The following is a 19,817-nucleotide window of genomic DNA, read 5'->3' on the forward strand; positions in this document are numbered from 1 at the left end:
CACTGTCACAAGATAAAGCATTTTAAATCCAAGTATTTAAATCTGCTGAAGTATCAGCTTATTCCAGTTATTGCTCTCATACATTGAAGCCAATCACTGAAATTAAGGTGCTACTTTGGTGTCCCAATTGCCATATTTTGAAATTACAATGAACAGTAAAGATAAGTGAGTTTATTCACATACTCCTCCATTTGTAACTACAGCTTACAAGTTCGCTATGCTTTTTAATCTCCTTTGCATTACTGAGCAATTTGGGGTAACTAACATTATCCACTGTCTCCCTTTCCTAGAGACATGCCAGTTGCAAGAAACCCAGAACATTTACCTGTCTGGAGAAGTGCACTTCCCAGTTCCTGGAAACGTCAGAGCAGGTGGCAAGAACACGCTTTGCTGCTCTCTGGTGAGGGCAGAAAAGCCAGAACAGCTTCACTCACATTTGGCAAGGAGAAAACACATAATGTCCCACAGAGCTTGCTGCTTACATTACCCACAAGGACTCCTTAGAGTGCAGAAGCCCTTTTCCTTTGGCCAACATACCACCTCCAGCCATTCTTTAAATGGAACAAGACAAGTCTTAGCGGAACTTTCTGTTTACCACTGCAGATAAGAACACTGACTACAGAAAGCCCTAAGGAACTGTAAATTTAAACCAGTAAAAGGTACACCAGTTCTCCAGGGGCAGCTCCTGTGGTAACACACGCACCTGTTGAGTGCTGACAATGTGCTCACACTGCTCTGAAAGTGCTGCCCAAGTTTCCTGTGTGAGCCAGCTGCTCAGAACGCAGAGAACGTGGTGGGGAAGTGGAAGGGGAGCAAACACACAAGGTTGATATGCTTTAAAAGTGGCTGATACTTCATTAGCTTGCTTTTATTGACTGTAAAGACATTGTTAAAAACAGGAAAGCACAAGCTGTAGCATCAAATACGTGAATGGAACAACAGGAAAAGCAGAGGATAGCGCTGAAATGAATAGCAATTTCGTGTGATTATTATGTTAAGTTTTAACATTAAAAATACCAGAACAAGAGGTGGAATAACAAAAGGACAACAGACACTGGGTCTGTGAAGCAGATGATGTGGATTCCCCGAACAAGTTCTTTGCCACTACATAAAGGATCAACAAATATGAGATGTGCTATTTGTTTCACGGAAGGAAAAAAACCTTACAGGAGTTTTGTACACAGGATGAAAATGTCTAGTCACAAGAAAACCAAACCTAGACCACAGAATTCAGAGCCAAAGCAGAATATTCCAGTCCACTAGGAGTTCCCATATACAAAGCACAACACACAAGCTTGAAAATACAGTATGCACTGAGTAACTTAGACAGGGAATTCCACTCAGGACTTGTGATCTGCAGGTTTGTCTTGGGTGTAAGCAAAATGGTGTTGGGAAATAGCAAGTTTCTTGTAGGCCACGAAAGAGCAATGCTTGAGATGGTTATGTGAAAGATGGGGCTGTGCTGCTCTTCTCCTTGCTGGCTGCAGCGTGGTAGCTCTAGCACCAGGAGACAGCACGATCTCTGGTAGCAACCCTGCTTCCAGGGGTCATAGGAGAAATGTGTGAGCACAATAGATTAACAGGTTTTTTTCAAAGACATCAGGCTCCCCTTTGTCCTCTCATTGTCCTTAACACATTCTTCTTACCTCCACCCAATCTCTGCTGCTTTGTTTCAAATTTATTCCTCAATGAAGAGATGGTTTCTCAGCTGCTGCAAGGCATACGTCTCCCACTGACAGCTAAGGGGACAGAAGGAAAAATCACATGGGAGATCTGAACAAGCAGCAGGGGCTCTAGCATTCTGTTTTTATACTATCCTGTGTTAGATTATATGATAAAAGCACCTCTGCACCCCTGCAAAGGAGCACAGACAGACAATGGAAGGGAGAAGCCCAAATAACACACCACTGGGATGCTCCCAGGGCCATCGCTGGAGAGTCACCAGCCCATCAAAGGCCCATCTTTGCAAGTCCAGAGGAGCAGAGGGGCACAGTGGCAGGCAGGATGCCAAATTAGGGGCGGAGGGGGACACACCCTGTCCAGTTGCCTCCCAGGGCTGTCCCAGGACAGCTTTAGCCCCGTTGTCCAGGCATGAAACCCATCTAGATGAGTCATTGGGAGCAACAATTTGGATCACTGTTCAGAATAAGGGGGTGTTGCTTCCCAGGGGTGTGGGACACATTACAGGAGGGATGCAGTGAAGACTGTTTTGGAACTTCACAATCTAAATCAAAACATTCAAAACTCAGTTGAAGACCTCCCACAAAAACCTAGACTATTACAGCAGCATTCTTAGGGAGTCAGAACTAAACTAGCACAGAGGTCTGGAATGACAGATAATTGCTTCTTTTTTTGATAGAACATACAGTTAGAGCAAGTAGCTCACTTCATGTTTAAGACACATTGTCTTCAGGCATATATCACAACACCCATCCTTACCCAGACCGAACTCCCAGATAAACACTCAGCTTTTAAAAGCACAGACGTACTTATCCATATACTACTATGCTATGAAAGACATCTTTATTTCATTCCCAGAGGTGGTTCAAGCAGTTCATTCACCAGAGCTCTACAGACCTGTCATTAAAACAGAAGTAGTATTTGGAAAACATTTTGTCGTTTTCAATCAAACTGGAAGGCTGGTTTGTCACAACATATTAGCATTTGCTTTCCAAACACAGCAACAGTGCATATTTCAGCTCACAGGCAAGACTGCAAAAAGATTCTAGAAAGTCGTTTCTACCAGGCAGAGAAGTTTTCAGCAGTTCTGTGCCTTTGCTCTTTCAAAGCACCGCAGCATGAGCTTTCCTCTGCAGCCACACAGCTACAGCAGCCTCTCCCTCTCCCCTACCAGTGATGTGAAAACAATCCCTGAACTGGACACCAATCTGTAAGGATGACATGGGGAAAAACTGCCTTTGGACATCCTGAAGTGCATTATGTAGTTGAACAAGCTGCAGTAGATCCTCATAACCTATAACTCATCTCAATATACAATACAAAAAATGTGACATGTGTCTCTCCGTTTTCCATATGTTATATTTCAGGAAATGATCAGTTAGAAACAGCAAGCTATGTAACCTTTACAGGTTGAGAACACATTTTCACAGTGCATCACGTACTGTTCCTAGGTTAAGAAACCAAACCTATTATGAATGCCACTGATAGTCCTGAGTGCATTTTGAACTACATTCCAGCAGTCATTTAAATCACCATCTACACATCTAGACATAAGGAGAATCAACCCTACAATACTATTGATACAGAAATTCCACATCATAGTACTAAATATTTTTTAAGATGTATCTGAAATCGATGCTGTTTTCATTTCACACAGAAATATGGGACTATCATTAAAAAAATTCCCCAACCTTATCAGTTGATTTATATTAATTTTATTATAAAATAAATACAAACCAAAGCAGTTTTACAGAAATATAAAAATAAGTCTAGTACTAAGTCAACAGGGTCTGCCTAGAAATTTTAGAATAGTACCAATACATGAGTCATTTTCAGAGACAGGAAAAAGTACAACAAGAACCTTAACGATGCCTTGTAATCAAGGTGGTACAGAGGAGTCTGAAAGACCAGATATTCTCAGGTAGACAGGATTGTGCTTATTCACAAATTTCTTCAGCATCCGAAATCTTTTCACCTGAGCTTTGCAGCCTTGGTGTGATACGTATTTAAAGTACCTGCAATCTAAAGAAAAAAAAAAGCAGCATTATAAGCTATACCATGATACAAGCAAATATAAAATGCTTTCATTCTTTAAATAACATGCAAATATCTAAGAAAGTTCTCAGTAATGAAAGGTAATAAAATAATTCCAGACATTCGAGACAAAACTGCAGCAATAAATGATCTATCCTCACTTGACCCATAAAACATTCTACATGTATATCACTGTCTGCTGTGTCTCACAAAACTATTTTTTCTCTTTTGTTTTTCCTCTTCAAATAGATCAGAAAATAAGATTTCAAGAGTGTAAAGCAGTATTGATTTAATAATTAACTTGTTGTGTTGGATGAGGACAACAGAGGCTCATATTGACACCAACAGGCATAAAACTTCATTAAAGAAAATTAGATCTCAAACAATTTTATTAGCCATCTAGAAACAAAAGCTTGCAGACATTGGATAATATATTAATGAAAGGAAAAAATATTTTCAAGATGAGAAATTGTTTTATAAAGTCCAGAAGATAAAGTAACAGAGAAGCTGACAACAAACAAGTTGCCTATCAACCAGAAGTCCAAACTGCTGTATGAGCCAGTCCCCCCACTATATTCTCACAATTTTAGTAGCTGCTTCTTGGTCCGATACTCCACTTAGTTTTGAGAGCATTTCAAAGAATGCTACTAAAGAGGTCATGATCTTCACTTTCTTACTGAACTGCTGATGGTTTTCACTCAAGAGTGCCCCCTCCACCTCTTTCCTGCATTACAACACCCCCATGGTCCTTAAGGACCAGCTGCTCCCCAGTATTTGCTGAGACACTGCCTAGGCCGGCACCCAGCAAGCAAACTCTCCACAGTCCTCATAACATTCACTCACAAGTGTGTTGTGTATTTTTGAAATTGTGGTTTGAAGGTTAAACAGGATAAATAGTATTGTGACAACAAGGCCAGATAAAACAGAATTCTAAACCAGTATAAGACAAGTTATGTAAAATATGCCTCACTGTCAAATATCAAACCAATGTAAACGTTTTTTCTCATGTTCAGCTTCAAAGACAACAATCTCTCCTAGAATAAAGAAAATGCTTTTCTTCCAAGGAGTAGATCACCTGCATCCCATTACATTAGGGCTAGAAACAAGACTTTATTTCTGTTCTATGTAGTGAAAAGGAAAGAACATTTAGTATTACCCTTTCCCAGTAAGATTCCAGCCACCAGAGCTTTTTCATATGAAAGGCTTTCATTTTCCTGCCAATTCCTTTTTGCCAAGTAACGGCTAAAATGGAAGGCTGGCCACCAGTCCCTTCTGGAGTTCCACTCTTGCTTGATCCAGTCAAGATGCTTCTCAGAGCTGGAAAAAGGTAAAACAAGTTACAGAAAAGCTTAAATTGGATTAAAAGATTATTAGGAGGCACCAAATTTTATAATCAGCTTGCTACAAGTCTCATAAATTCCTAGCATAGAAACACTGGCCTTTACACTGCAGACTGAAACACTAATCTAAACAGAAACAACCTTTTATTCTTTTTTAATCCCTGGCAACACTAGCGAGGCCGGAGGTAAACTCTAGCAGTCTTATTTAGACTTTGCAATAACACAGATTATGGTGTGAAATGAAGCAAGCCTTTGACTTGTGTGCCAGTTTGTCAATAGTAATAAGAAAGTTCCTTCAAGTTTGTCAATAAATTAGTAGCATGAAGGGGTTGGTTTGTTTTTAGAAAAGGTTTGTGTCACTCTGTGCATACTTAAAGACTAACTTATCCCAAAAACTTAGCCAAATAACTGTTATGAAATAAAGGCCTTAAACCAAGTGTTTCAGAAATAGAAACTAGCTACAACAGGGAAGTGATATTCCCATAAAATGACCAAGATGCACAGTATATTTCAAGATACTCTGAAGCTGTGTCTTCAAATACAAAAATGCAGGCAAAGTTAAGAGTATCATAGCATTTTTATATCTCTATACAAAAACACTCCTAGCTTTAATCCACTTGTTTCTGGACCTTAACAGCAGATGCTGTACAGGTAGAGGTGGCAATAAAACAGCACAACAGGTCAAATTAAGTACTGAATTAATTTACTGTAAATATATAGGGTTTAAAAAACACAACACCCTGTTTGTTGGGCAAAATAAAGTCTCAACATTGGAGGTCTTCTGGGCACAGACTGCCTGAGATGGCATCTGTGAAATCAGAGGCCATGTCTGCCAGTGCTGGTGCGGACGCATTAATCCCCATGCGTGTTGGCTCAGCTTTTAAGAATACACTGGCTGCATTCTGGAACAGTTACAGACACCACAAAAAGCACCAGTCTGTACAATACCAGTCATGCTCCTATTACAGCCCAGCAATTCTCAAACCAGCTTCAAATAGTGCACATGTAGTAAAAGAGCAGGAGACTCGACAACTTGTTGTTGCTGTTTTTTCTCCAAAAAGAGGGAGATTAATGATGATCACCAAATGCTACTCAAACATCTGAATAACTCTTTCTGCATAAGCACATAACCTGGTAAAAAAAAAACAACACTGAACTTTTTTTCAGGCAATGATAATACTGGAAATTTGTGATTATCCTCAATAATAACATCTTCTTTCCCCCCAACAAAAGCACACTGCAGCCAAGCACCACCACAGAACTTGGGGCAGCACAGAAGACAAAGGCTACAGAGCATCACTTTATCAATGGCCCAAAGGTAGAGACTTGACACACATTTGGTTTTAGTACATAGTATCAGAGACATCGCACTTACATTACGATTTGTTTCACCTGTTTTGCCAAACAGCTCCACGCTTTTACATTTTCCTTCCAGCCAGCATAATCCAAGGCTGCAAAAATAACTTCTAGCCCCAGTCGATGTTTTTTTCTTTTCTCTGGAAAATATTAGGCTGATTAATGAGTTAAATAGATAGGGCTGCCCTCAGTAGTAAGCAGAAGGCACACACAGCCCCACTCATTAACCTCACGCTGCCTTGCTTATGGTAGTTGCTGTTTCCAAAGCTCACTAATCAGTGCTTCCCATGAGCACTGCTGTTCAACATGTTCTTCCCATGGGAAGGGAACACAGCACCTCTGGAACACTTCAAATCCTGAGACACCACCAACAAAATACCTGGAGCTGATATGAATAAAACAGACATTTCACACCAGCAGTTCTGTACCAGCAGAGTTCTTAAAACAACACGGCAGGTAAATGTGGGAAAATGTACATTCATCAGTATAAATTTCTTCAAAAATCATATTGTCCTCAATAATAAGAAGAAGTTAGTAAATGTGTTATGCGTGACAGAAAAGGGGAGGTTTCAGCCAGGAGGTTGTTTTTCTCCCTCCCAAAGAGGAAACACAAAGAGAGAACAATCTTGATTGAAGGACATTTCACCAAGCTGCTGATTTGCTGGAACATACCAGATCACAAGAAGACAGCCTGAAATGCCACTAATCAGCATGAAAAAGTTTCCAAATCGGAAGAAGAAGAGGGAGATTTTGTTCTTTGATCAACAACAATGAATGAAAACATAGATCCATCTGAAATCCTCCAGGAGAGAAAGAATAAATAAATAAATGAGATGCAAAAAATGGACTGGAAACCCTGGCATTCCCAGCAGGATACCTCAAAAAAAATACTTCTAGTTATTTTTGAGATCCTACCTGTGCCTTACAACAGTTTGCTTTAAAATGAGAAAGGCATTTGTTTACAGAAGTTGGTAAATGCCTGGTCACACAACTAACTTAAAGGCTCCTGTGACTGGAAAGTTGGGGTTTGGGTGGTGGTTGTTTTTTTGTTGTTTGTTTGTTTGTTTTGGGGGGTGTTTTATTTTTAAAAAGCACAACTACTTTGAAAAGCAGAAAGAAGGCTGCAGAATAATTTCAGAATATTATTCTAGATTAACATAAAGGCAAAGAGGAAAGATATTTAAAGACTTACTTGATTTTTGAAGCATGATATTAAAATCTATCATTAGTTCATGAGAAGGAACACTATCATGTAAGATCTGAAAAACAAAAATAAAAATAAAATCACAAAACCTAGATACATTATCTTAATACAAAAACTTTTGAAGACTTCTGCCTGACCAAGAGAAGCACAGTCTTCAGAGTTTGGGTGTTTTAGTTCAGAAAATTAAGCAATCTGGTACCTTAGTGCCTTGATATAAAGAATGAGTATTTGGGTCCATTTTGCACACCTGTGACACAATGGATGAAATATATTGCTAGCTGCTGAAAAACACTGCATACAACATTCTCAAGAAACAGCCCAAATCCATATTCAGTGTCGCCGATTTTAGATGGCAACATGATATCCTTCCTAGGCCAGTTCTAGCTCTCCTGTCCAATGCTCTGTGCATTGGATCACAATTTCTGGACCGAGCAGATCAGTTCTTTGATTTGTCAGTATCTTGCAGGAGACTAACGTATAAAAGCACTGAGAAGACAGAATTTTATACATTTATACTACAGTTTAGAAGTCTAAACCTTATGAAGCTGTTCTAAAACATCTGCCTTAACAAAAGCACATTAGTGCCATCAAGTGGTAAAACAGCTAGCAAAGCAGTGTTTGCAAGAAGCTGCCAAGCTCAATGAGCAAGGGCAAGGAAAGCAGGAATTTAGAAGCAACTATACAGAAGCTTAATACAGCAAGGCCTTGTCTGCCAACAACCAGCAGAAATTAACTCCTATTTTACCTTTAAATGCTCAGCTCATCGAAAACAAGCAGCAAAACTAACTGCTAGGCACGATCAATATGTGAAAGAGCAAGAATCTAATGATTTCTTCAATACTGTAACAGAAATCAATGCATGCTATGTACAAGACTGCTGATAACAGACTTTGGGAGCCAGGTAAACACATTTTCTCAACTTCTTTGCTGACCTAAAGAAGTTATACAATGTATCAGTTAAAGGCAAAACAAAGACTTTAATTCAAAGGCAGTAAAGGATCCTGTTTGCTCCACCCATTATCTTTCCTCTAACCCTCTGCTTCCCACAAAGAATAAGTCAAATAACGCAACAGGAGTTTGACTGAACCAAATTGTCAGATCACCATGCAACATGACTGACTGCAGACTGTATCTACCACAGAACATGTACCTTGAGTGCAGATATGAGCGACTTCTTTGATTCACCCTGTCTCTTCAGGAACTGGTAGAGGTAAACATGAGCGTTGGGATTAGCAGGGAACTTGGAGTTGTAGGCATATTCATTTAACACTTGGCGGGCTTCGTCATGGTCCCCATAGAACTCCAACAACTAAGAGAAGTTCAGTCTGTTGTTAGTTTGCCACATATTAGTAATCATACTCTTAAAACTGATTTTAAGATGCCACAGAACTACCCAATAGCACAGTGTGTATCTAAGGGTGCTGCATATAAGACTAACACCAGTATATTTTCATTTTACTGGCTACACTCTTATCACAGATTATCACAAAATTCACCCATAGAAGCCACTACAGGAGCAAACTGCTTTAACACTTATTTAATTGTCCAAGCATTACCAGCACTTGTGCACTGGCAAGAGGCACCAAAGCAGCTTGCCATGTCTTTAAAGAGAGAACTCAATGAGAGAACCTGGCAGCTGTCAGCACCAAGCAAAATTCCAGAAGACTGGCCTAGAGAAGGCAGAGCTTACAAAATGTAAACAATTTCAAATAAATTTTAATATTAACTTTATTTCTTCATTACAAATCCTAAGCAGATATTTAAAACAAAACCAAACAAAAAACCCCAACCAACACCACAGAGGAACTGCATGTTTGCTGTCTTTTAGTGTATCCAGAAAACCAGTGGCCTGCCAAAAAGAGAGAACGTGCTTTCAGGAATTTAAACAAAGCAGCTGTGCTCTGATTTCTGTACTAGCCCCATGAAAACAAAATATGCAAGCTGTTTGTCTATTTCTTTTTCTTGGCAATGCACAGATAAAGTCCTTTTTGTACTCCGTGCAGGCTCTGCAGTTCTACCAGGAGTAAAATGTAGTCTAAATCAAAGCCAGTGAGATACACACATAGATGTGTTGCCTTTAAAATACTTTGTTGTCACCCACACACATATAAAAAGGCTGCTGCCAGAGATCTTAGCAAAAAGTAGACAGAGAAACAAAAAAAGGAAAATATCTGTAAAACATGCCCTTACATCCACATAGCATTTCACAAAGGGATCCCAGACTCCAGGTATTTTAATAACGTCCTTTAAGTTCACTGCTGCCTTCCGAAAGCAACTGTGCATTTCCTGTTCAACAGACAGGTCTTCAAATCCATCCTGACCTACCAAAACATGAAAGAATGCCACAAAGTTAGCTTTGCTAATCAAAAGAGATCTTGAAGTGGTGCGTGTAGGAGACAATCACATTTTGCTAAGCAAGGATTCCAGTCAGAGAGCTTTTGCAAAAGAGGCCTCAATTTCCTCAGTACTGGCACAAGAAATTTTCACTGCTCTTCATTCAAATTTATTATCAACCAATTTCAACTCACGGGGCACGGCTGGCAATATCCAAAGACAAGATGCTACCAGCAAAAGGTCGAAAAACCCGATTCAATACTTAGTTTTCATAGAAACAACTACAGATGCAATGTAACTGATAATGCACAGCCAGCAGGTATATATACACACAAGTAGCAACTTCATAGAGATATATTTTTATATATCATTTATATAAAAAAATCTCAATAAAATTTTATTATATATCATATATATTTACAGCACCTATCACCATATTGATAAACACACTTTGGAACCACTCTGACAGTTCTTCAAAGAAACTGAAATTCAAACACAAGCTTTAGGGGCTTTTGCTAGCGCTCAGAATTCTAGCAGCACCACTTATGTACCTATAAAGAAGTCACTGCTATAGGTGAATAACTTCCTTTGATCATTGTTTTAGGTGATGCTGTCTGGATATAAAAAATGTGACTCAGGGGAAAAAGAAACTTTCAGAAGAGCATTTTGGGACATTTCAGAAAAGCGCAGGTCAGTGTGCCATTTTGGTACCACCATGATTGCTGAAATGGAATTACGTACCATCCATAACACCACATTTTGCAGTCTAGTGTTTCCCTCTGATGCCACCATATGCACATAAAGGCAGAGGAGCAACATGCATGGAAAAGGTGTCATTGCAAACCACAGTATCTGTATGAGCAAACTGAAGTTAACGGCTTAATACAAAACACCACAAGGACTTACCGTGCTCCAGCAGGATGTGCTTCTGCTTGGCCCAGCTATAGTAGTCCAGCAGTCCCCTGTAAGCCTCAATCAGTTTCATTTCTTTATCCTGCACACTTGTTTGTTCCCCATGCCTCCAGCTTTCTGCCAGGGACAGGGTTTGGTAAGCTTCATCTATTAGTCCGTTACAAAGGAGGTGAAAGACGTGCTCTAAACAAACCTGCAATTCAAACAGTCCACACCACAGCATTTCTCACCACATGTGGAGAGAATCTCAGCCATACTTCTACACAGATGTGCAAGAAAAGAAGAGACTCACTACTGATGTGCACATAAAATATTGCAAACACAGTCAAGTATTTTCATTAGAAGAGCACTTTACACATATTATTTTATCCAAACAATATCTTTACAAAGAATTTTGGAGAAAAATGCAAAAACTGAGAGAATACAAGTGTCATTGGGGGCAGGGAGATGAGCCAAGAACCTAAGAGATTTTCCCTGTCTGAAGATGCTGGACAAACATTAGTTATCAAAAGCATGTCCGACATACAAAGATGTAACCCTGGGAAGTGAAAAGGGCTGAAACTCTTGAAATCTGTGGAGTAGAAAGTCACCCACCAGGTGGTAGACACTCAGTGGTACTTATCAAGGCAGCAGAAAGCAGCTGCCTCAAAAATCTGCTTGTCATTAAGAAGTGCTGTACCTACTAAAAAAGGTCCAGAAATGACCTAAGGAAATCCAGTTGAGTTACTTGCTGATTTTTCGTTTGGTTAGCCAAGTGCAGAACACCTGAAAGAGGGATGCCCTACTGTAGAGAACTTCTGCTGAAGGCCTTGAAAAAATACAACAGAATGGGACAGAAACATCACCTCAAGTGAGGAACAGTCAAGGAAACATAAACAATGTAAGTTTGAATGAGCCACCACAGCAAAAAAGCTACAGCTGGGAGACAGATGGGCCCGCAGTGGGCAGCCTACTGTTTTATATATATATTAGCTCCTCGAAAAGTGAGCTGGTAAAAATGGCAAAATTTAGGTACAGCAGTTCAGTCAGGAGCACAGTGGCCAAATTATGGACTGGAAACAAAAATTAGCAGGTATTAACATGTACTTAGATGTCACTGGAGCACACATGAAAGAATTTAACTGTTTCAAATCAGAAGAATAATTAAGGGTCTAGGTACTTCTAAGGACTGACAATAACACATCTGTGATAAAATAAATAGTCCAAATAAGATATGGTCAGGTACAGAATGACCCTTAAATTATAATGCAATTGGTAACTCAGATGTATTAGCTTTTTTGACACTACTGTCAATACACTTAAAGAGAGAGAGACTCAGAAACTACTACTCGAGTGTTGAGGTGAACACGTGGAAAATCATCAAGACTGCATTAAGTACACTCACCTTCAAATACCTTTTTATTGCTAACGTTTTCATCTGTTCTATGAAAGAGTTGAACTCCTTCATGCCATTGTGGGAATGGTGCCACAGTATTTCAGATCCTATTCTCCAAATAATCTATTAATGGGGAGAAAGATTAAAAGTAGTATAAAAAACGGGAACAGTCACCATATACACAGTCTCAGCAAACCTGTAGTTGCTGTAACATGAATAAAATGTACATCTGAATTGCAAATAGAAAATGAATACTAAGTGTTGTATACTGCTCTAGTCATCTAGATATTCATCTAGCTGTATTTTTAGAGTTGTTCAGTGAGCGCTTCTCAATTGCCCATTACAAACGCAGCACTTCGGCAAAGCTTATGAGAACCGCATCTGTCAGAAGGTTCCTTCTCCTGTTACTGAAAACAGGATGTTTCCAAGTTACTGAAAATTTATGTTTTCCTTTGATATGTTTCCACTGAGACATAAGGTATACACCATTCTTTGAACTTAGCAGTAAAGATTATTTCCAGTTAGACGTAGTTTCCCATTTACATGCACCTGTTTTCAATGCCTGCCTACAGAACGTCACCCAATATTCCAGCAGGCTAGACACATTCAAGGACACTACTTCATTGAATTAACAACTCTGATTCCTTCCTTCCTCATGTCTCAGTACCTGCCAGGAGTTTTGTAAGTAATGGAGAAGCTGGTAAAGGCCTAAATAAGTCACTAACTTTCAAATAGGTTCTGACTGATAGTATACCAGTGGCAAACTGCTTTTCCACTTTAGAAGACTACATTAAGATGACTTTTCATAGATTTGTTCCTGATAGATTAACTTATGCCAAGGCAAGCTTTCATCTGTTGTGTCAAGAGCCTATTAAAAAAATTAAAGTAAAAAAACGCCACCACAAAAACAACCTGCAAACCCAGAGAACTTTTCAGGAACACTGCACTCCATCAGGAAACACAACAGACAGTGCTGCAGATTCTCAGCACCCTGAAAGTGAGGTATCAGCAAAATTCAAGCTCCAGCAAGACTGGTTAAACCCCCAGCAGAAGCATGCCTGTGCACAGACAGACTTTCAGTGAGTAACTGGACAGCATGCTGCCTTGAGCATTATCAGTGAAGAGCTCTGGTGTGCTTCCTGCAGCCTGCCATCCAAGAGTTTCTACATCAGCATCTCAATAGTTTCTTATTTGTTTTTGGAAGCTTCAATGTCTTTTTTGTTTCTAAAGAAAATAGTTTGCTTTCTTAAAGCTGACTAACTTTAAACCTGTGATACTTTTTTTAAAATTAAAAAAAATATATATCTAGCCTATTATTAGTTCACTAAGACAAATGTAGGTTGTGAAGTATTACAGATGCTGCTTACAAGTATTTTTTCAACTGCAAAAGAACTCTTATAAGGGACACTGGCTTACCTCTGATGGACCCATGTATTCTCTAGAGAAGTCTTTTTCTAGTGCCTCAGTATAGAAGGTCAGAAACTCTGCAGCCCTTTTCCACTGCTTCTGTAGCATGGCATCCTGAATGTAATTTAAACATGCTTCCTTGCTCTTCTGGAAGTTTAATTTGTGTTCATGGGAAGATGCTAAAGAAACAAGCAAACAAACAAAAAGTCAATGAATCTCACAACTGTCACAGCACTTATTAAGGTAACAATGTGCCTACCACTTCGGTGTCTCTCTGATAGGATCCTTCCCAAACGCTACAGAAAGTGATCTTAAAACTACATGGCTCTCAAATTAAATGCACCTGTCAGTCTGCAGGGAAGCACAACTATGGCAAAAGCTGGAAATATAACAACATGAAATGACTTTTTCCACAAGCAGCACACAGCTGGAAACAGTTAAGAGCCAATTATTACACACCACTGCCCTACCAGAACTAAAAGACCATGGTACTTGGATAACTTCACAGTAGGTTTTGTTGTATTTTTGGGGACCACCCTCTTCCCTTACTAATCACCACCTACGTTTGAGCCTCTGCTGTGCTGAAGATTTGCATATACATATACAAACAGGCCATTCCAATACCAAATGCTACACAATTCCCACTAAGAACACAAAAGATATATGTAGATAATTAGTCTTTTTTGAGCACAAGACTGGAAATAAACCACTTGCTTTTTTACATTAAAAAAATCCTGTAAGAGCACAAAACTGAATCCCCATTTCTACACCTGTTTAAAAATCACGGCTATGTGCTAGCTGCGTGCCGTGGTCTAACATGCCCCTATCAAAACATTCAAGCCACAAGAACCTTCTGTGAAGGGCATGCAGAGCTTACCGAACCTCACCTACCCGGATGCTGTAGGCACAGGATTAACCCAAACGCAGGCTTGGTGCAGTTTTATTACAGTGCATTCTACAAAATTACCTCCAACCAACATATCTAAACCTATCTATATTTGATCTCATCTTCACAGTTACTTCTAAGCCTGTCTCGTATGAGGACAGGCTGAGAGAGTTGCGGTTGTTCAGCCTGGAGAAGAGAAAGCTATTGTGGCCTTTCAGTACTTAAAAGAGGCCTGTAAGAAAGATGGGTCAGAATTTTTAGCAGGGCCTGTTGTGATAGGAAAAGGGGTGATGGTATTAAACTAAAAGAGGGGAGATTCAGGCTAGACATGAGGAAGAAATGTTTTACAATGAGGGTGGTGAAACACTGGCCCAGGTTGCCCAGAGAGGTGGTAGATGCCCCATCCCAGGAGACATTCCAGGCCAGGCTGGACGGGGCTCTGAGCAACTTGATCTGGGTGAAGATGTCCCTGCTTATGGCAGGGGGTTGGACTGGATGAGCTTTGAAGGTCCCTTCTAACCCAAACTTTCTATGATTCTACATATTAAGAAAATAAAAACCACAGTGAACACAAGATTAAATACACCAAGGACCTACTGCAGGTAAACCCTACCACACAAGTCACGGACAAGTCACCCAATATGGACAAAGCGGATGCGAAGTGTTTCACGACAAAGATATTTTGAAGCAAAGAACTTCTCCAGAGGTTTCGCGGTCACCCACACCCACCTCACCTCACCAGCCCCTTTCCACGAGTAGCGCCCAGCGCTGAGGGCACCGGAACGGCAAGCGCCGCCTCGGCGGGGAACCGGCGGCCAACCGCGAGGGAGAGCGGGCAGGGGGCGGCCTTCCTCCCTCAGGGCCCGAGCAGTGGGGCAGGAGGACGGCGGAGCGCGGGGCAGCGGCGCCCTTACCCGGTCGGCAGAGGCCGGGCGGCAGGCAGGGCAGGCGCAGGGTCGGCAGCACGTCGCTCCCCGCCTGCCCGGCGCGGCTCTTCGCCGCCTCCTCCTGCAGGAAGCTGTCCATGGCGCCGCGGGCAGCCCGGCACTAACGGCGCCTCACCGCCATCCTTGACCCTATGGGGCGACCTCGCTGCGAACCTCCGTCCGCTCCAAGCTGACTTAGCCAAGCCAAGCCCAGCTCCGGCAGCCGGCCAGCCAGTGTCAGACGCGGCCAGGCGTGAGCTGCCTAGCAGCAATCACCCCTTCCCGCTGGCGCACGGTCAGGCACACAGTGCTCATGCGCCATCGGCGCGGCGCTCCCCAGAAGCACATGCGCCCTCAGGAACATGGCGCCACTACCGCCATGACGGAAGGGCGGGGGAGGAGAGAAACGCTCTTGCGCGCTAGGGACCCAGGCAGCGCCGTCGCCATGTTGGAAGAGGGCCTTTGGTACCGCCCGCCTGCGCGGTGCAGAAGCGGGGCGGAGGGATGGCTCCCTGCGGGGGTTGCGTCTGCGCTGCTTTCGTTCTTAAAAAGGCGTCGTTTGCCTTCGGTGCTCCGTGCCGCTTTGTCCCGGGTCTGGGCTGGGCAGAACGCGGTGCAGGCCTTGGGGGAGCCCCCGGGCGCCAGCTGTCGTTCATCCAGGCCTGCCAGGGGCTGTCAGGCTGGGCGGTGAACCGAGTGGCTGGCAAAGCTGGGCTCGCCACCATCCCGAACAAATGCGGAATGAGTGGAGAATAGGGAGCTGTCCGCAGCAGCCTGCCTGGGAGCGGGCTCCTGGGCCTGTGCAGCTGCTGTGGGTGAGGGGAGCTGGCTGTGCTCCGCTTGGGGAAGCGGGGAGGTGAAGAACGCCCGCACAGGGTGGAGCAGCGTGGGAGGCCAGCTGGGTGTCCTCTGTAGGGCGGCAGGGAGCTGGTAATTCTACACACAGCACAACTGAGGCATTGCTAGAACTGTGATAGTTAACTAGATCCTGTTGCTGCTTTTTCCATTGGCTGTATTGGTACTTTTCTCTGAGGCTGAGAGAGTTGGGCTGTTCAGCCTGGAGAAGAGAAGGCTCTGGGGAGACCTTATTGTGGCCTTTTAGTGCTTAAAAGGGGCCAATAAGAAAGATGGGACAGACTTTTTAGCAGGACCTGTTGTGACAGGACAGGGGGGTGATGGTTTTAAACTAAAAGAGGGGAGATTCAGCTAGACATGAGGAAGAAATGTTTTACAATGAGGGTGGTGAAACACTGGCCCAGGTTGCCCAGAGAGGTGGTAGATGCCCCATCCCTGGAGACATTCCAGGCCAGGCTGGACGGGGCTCTGAGCAACCTGATCTGGGTGAAGATGTCTGTGCTCATTGCAGGGGGTTGGACTGGATGAGCTTTGAAGGTCCCTTCCAACCCAAACTGTTCTATGATTCTGTTAGTTTGTAATTTAGAGCATCATGTCTACAGAATAAAAGGATTCAGAATTGAAATTTTGTATATTGTAGAGCAATAATACTGCCTGTGCTCCCACAGAGTGTGCCCTGATTCTAGAAATCTGTCTGCCTCAACTACAGAATCTGGTTTGTACAAATTTGTGCTGGAACTTGTTTATTTAAATAACTTTTGACAACTGACTTTGCCACAGAGTGTTTTGGTATGTCTAAAGTCGAGTTTTCTGAGTAAGTATTTACAGGGTTTTCTTCAGAACGGATCTGCCATGTGAAGGTAAATAATAAACTGGCTCAGATTAAAGGTTCATGTAATACAGTATCCTGGTTCAACTGTGATCAGTAATGAGTATCATGGGAATAGCACAAGGGAGAACAGTTGTTTTTAGCATCTAAACATTTTAACATCAGTATCACGCCTTAATAGGACATCTAATAAATCTAAGCAGGGATAACAGAAGTCTCCCTTTTTTTTTTTTTTTTAAATCCTGTGTTCTTCCAATGTATGACCAGCATTTCACTTCACAAGTATTCTATATAATTAATTGACAGCTTACTTGACTATCTTGACAATAAACTGTTATAAAACACCACTTCTTTAACAGTGTAATCTTCTTTGTCCTTTATAATCAGTACCTTGTATGAGTGTCTTATTGATCTTTGGTGTTCCCCAAGTGTGGTGTCACTTCCTGCAACATTTCTGATCTTTTGTTACATCAGTACCTTAATTTCACTATCCAGTTTACCCCTCTTTATTTCTTAAAGTTCTCACGTTTGCTTAGAAGCATTTAGCTTGTTATTTTTATCTTCCTGTCACAGGTCAGTGAGAGTTTTTGCTGATTCTTATGTAAACTTAGCCAAATGATCTTGTTAACGGGTATGAGTTACTTTAGGAGATACTTTAGTGCAGTAGAGACAGGAGAAACGCTCTGTACCTGTAGACACGTACTCAATGTCAGATTCCTCACGTACAGCAGGACTACTCATAGCTAAACACATCTGTTTCCAAGATCGGGATTGAGGACTGAAGGAAATTTTATCTGAAATATCTATTGGAAATGAACTACATGAAATATTTCTCTTTTATGCCACGCACTGGGGAACGCTTGGTATGTTAATAAGTGGGCACATTATTACTATGAAATACTTGAAATTGTAGGGAATGCTGGACAGTTACAGTGGCAAACTTGTCTATATGTACCCACCGCGAGTCATTCGTTATTGCACAACAGAAGCAATGACTTAAGCAAGAAGTATGTGAACTTGTTCCTCTTCACATCTTCCTTTTTGCCGTTGTCTTTATGATCATGGACAGTGTTACCTTTAATCTTGGTCTTTTAATGAAGATAAGCCTGATAACCTCATACCGATGGGAAATTGCCAGACAGCTCTGTCTTCACAAGCGGTTGGACCTAAGGATCAGGCTGGGCATTAAGCCACAAGAAATGCTAATGTCAAGGGAAAAATGATTTGTCTTTCATTTACGCAGTAATCTTAAAACATGAATATATTCGCTTCCATATTGTAAATTGTGACAAAATTAACCTCTAAATTTTATCAGCCAATATCAGCGGTGGGAAATACGTATCACCTCATTTTACAGGACGTGAAATACAAAAATGTCAACAAAATTCAGGGGTCGGGGAGTTGTCGGCAACATTGTGTGCTACAGCTGTGGTGCTGCGCGGGGCCTGGAGAGTGTGTGTGGGCACTGGGTGGGCGAATTGTTGCATGCCTGTGACAGGTGGATGTTTCCTTGGTCTCAGGATGGACTGGCTGTAAGAAATGGCAAGATGTCCAAGGCATCTTTGGCAAAGAGGTACCAAAGCTGTTCGTTGCAGCACTAAGGAAGACACCTGCTTTTGTCTTGGTGCTTTTTCATAAAGTGATTAAAATATTAAACCGCTCTAGATGGGGAATGAAAGTGAAATGCTTACATATTTTTCAGAGATTATGTAGCAGTAACTAAGCTTGGACCTCAGACCGTGTACGGTGGGGCTATAGAAATGTATGTAGAGCAAAAATCAATAATCATGAGGATATAGTAAGAACATGAGCAGTGCCTCTAATGCAATTAGCAGTGGTGATTGCGAACTCTTGTGATGGGAGCTGGCAACAAGTGGAGCAGTAGGATCAACTGCTTCTGTCATAATTGCAAAACAAACTCCAAATAGCTGAGATTAAGAGTGCTTGCACATATATAATTTTAAAAGGCTGTTAAGAAAAACAAAAAACAAACAAAACCAATCAAAGAAAACCAACCAAACAAAACTTTAAAAAACAAAACAACAAACACACAAAAAACCCCAACCAAACAAAAACAACCAACCTTTCAGCTATACAAAAAAGCAGAATCCTTCACCCTGACCAGCAGTTTTGCCAAGTGCCTGTTCATTTTAGAAGCAGCTTCAGAATTTGCCCTTTGTATTTTTTTTTTCCATTTGATAAAACAGCAAGAAGACTCCATAATATTAGCTATCCATTCTTGTCTGTATCTTGTATACTCTTTGTCCAGTCAGGGCTTGTGCTGAATGAATCATATGGGTGTGAAAAGAGGGGGGAAGAAGTTTTATTCCTTTTTCTCCTGTATGTGGCCATTGCGACTTCTGCTGTTACTCTACCATTTTAGATCTCTCAAGCAATATAAATGTGATGGATGTGAGGAAGAGCTAATAAAAAAGTGCAGGCACACGTGTAAGTAGCACATCTTTTGGTTAGCAAACATTCATAGCTAAAATGTAGCAGCAAGTGGAAGTGGAAGATACAGAAGGGCAAGAAAAGGCCAGTTGGGGATCCTGTGTTTTCAGCAGCCAGATGTGCAACCTCTTATTTGCCTGTGCTTTCCCCTGTGGGACTACGAGAGAGTGAGCTTGTACCTGCCTGTTACCGCAGGTTTAACCTCAAACTCTTGGAAGGTCACCGGGA

General features: G+C 41.6%; 1 protein-coding gene across 2 annotated transcripts; it reads right to left on the reverse strand.

The window, feature by feature from the left end:
• Positions 1-835: 835 nt before the first annotated feature.
• TAF1A (TATA-box binding protein associated factor, RNA polymerase I subunit A) lies at positions 836-15,792 on the reverse strand. Of its 2 annotated transcripts, none has more exons than XM_005511342.3 (10): positions 15,443-15,792; positions 13,652-13,821; positions 12,245-12,358; positions 10,855-11,053; positions 9,805-9,935; positions 8,765-8,923; positions 7,603-7,669; positions 6,430-6,550; positions 4,871-5,031; positions 836-3,702 (listed from the first exon to the last, which is right to left on the reverse strand). In XM_005511342.3, the coding sequence occupies exons 1-10, from the start codon at positions 15,552-15,554 to the stop codon at positions 3,560-3,562; spliced, it is 1,377 nt and encodes a 458-aa protein (XP_005511399.3). In that variant the 5' UTR covers positions 15,555-15,792; the 3' UTR covers positions 836-3,559. The 2 variants fall into 2 exon arrangements, with proteins under 2 accessions (XP_005511399.3, XP_021155356.2); XM_021299681.2 differs by lacking the exon at positions 15,443-15,792 and adding an exon at positions 15,263-15,421.
• Positions 15,793-19,817: the final 4,025 nt, after the last annotated feature.

The sequence above is a fragment of the Columba livia genome, chromosome 3 (genome assembly GCF_036013475.1).
Source record: "Columba livia isolate bColLiv1 breed racing homer chromosome 3, bColLiv1.pat.W.v2, whole genome shotgun sequence".
Classification (NCBI taxonomy): Eukaryota; Metazoa; Chordata; class Aves; order Columbiformes; family Columbidae; genus Columba; species Columba livia.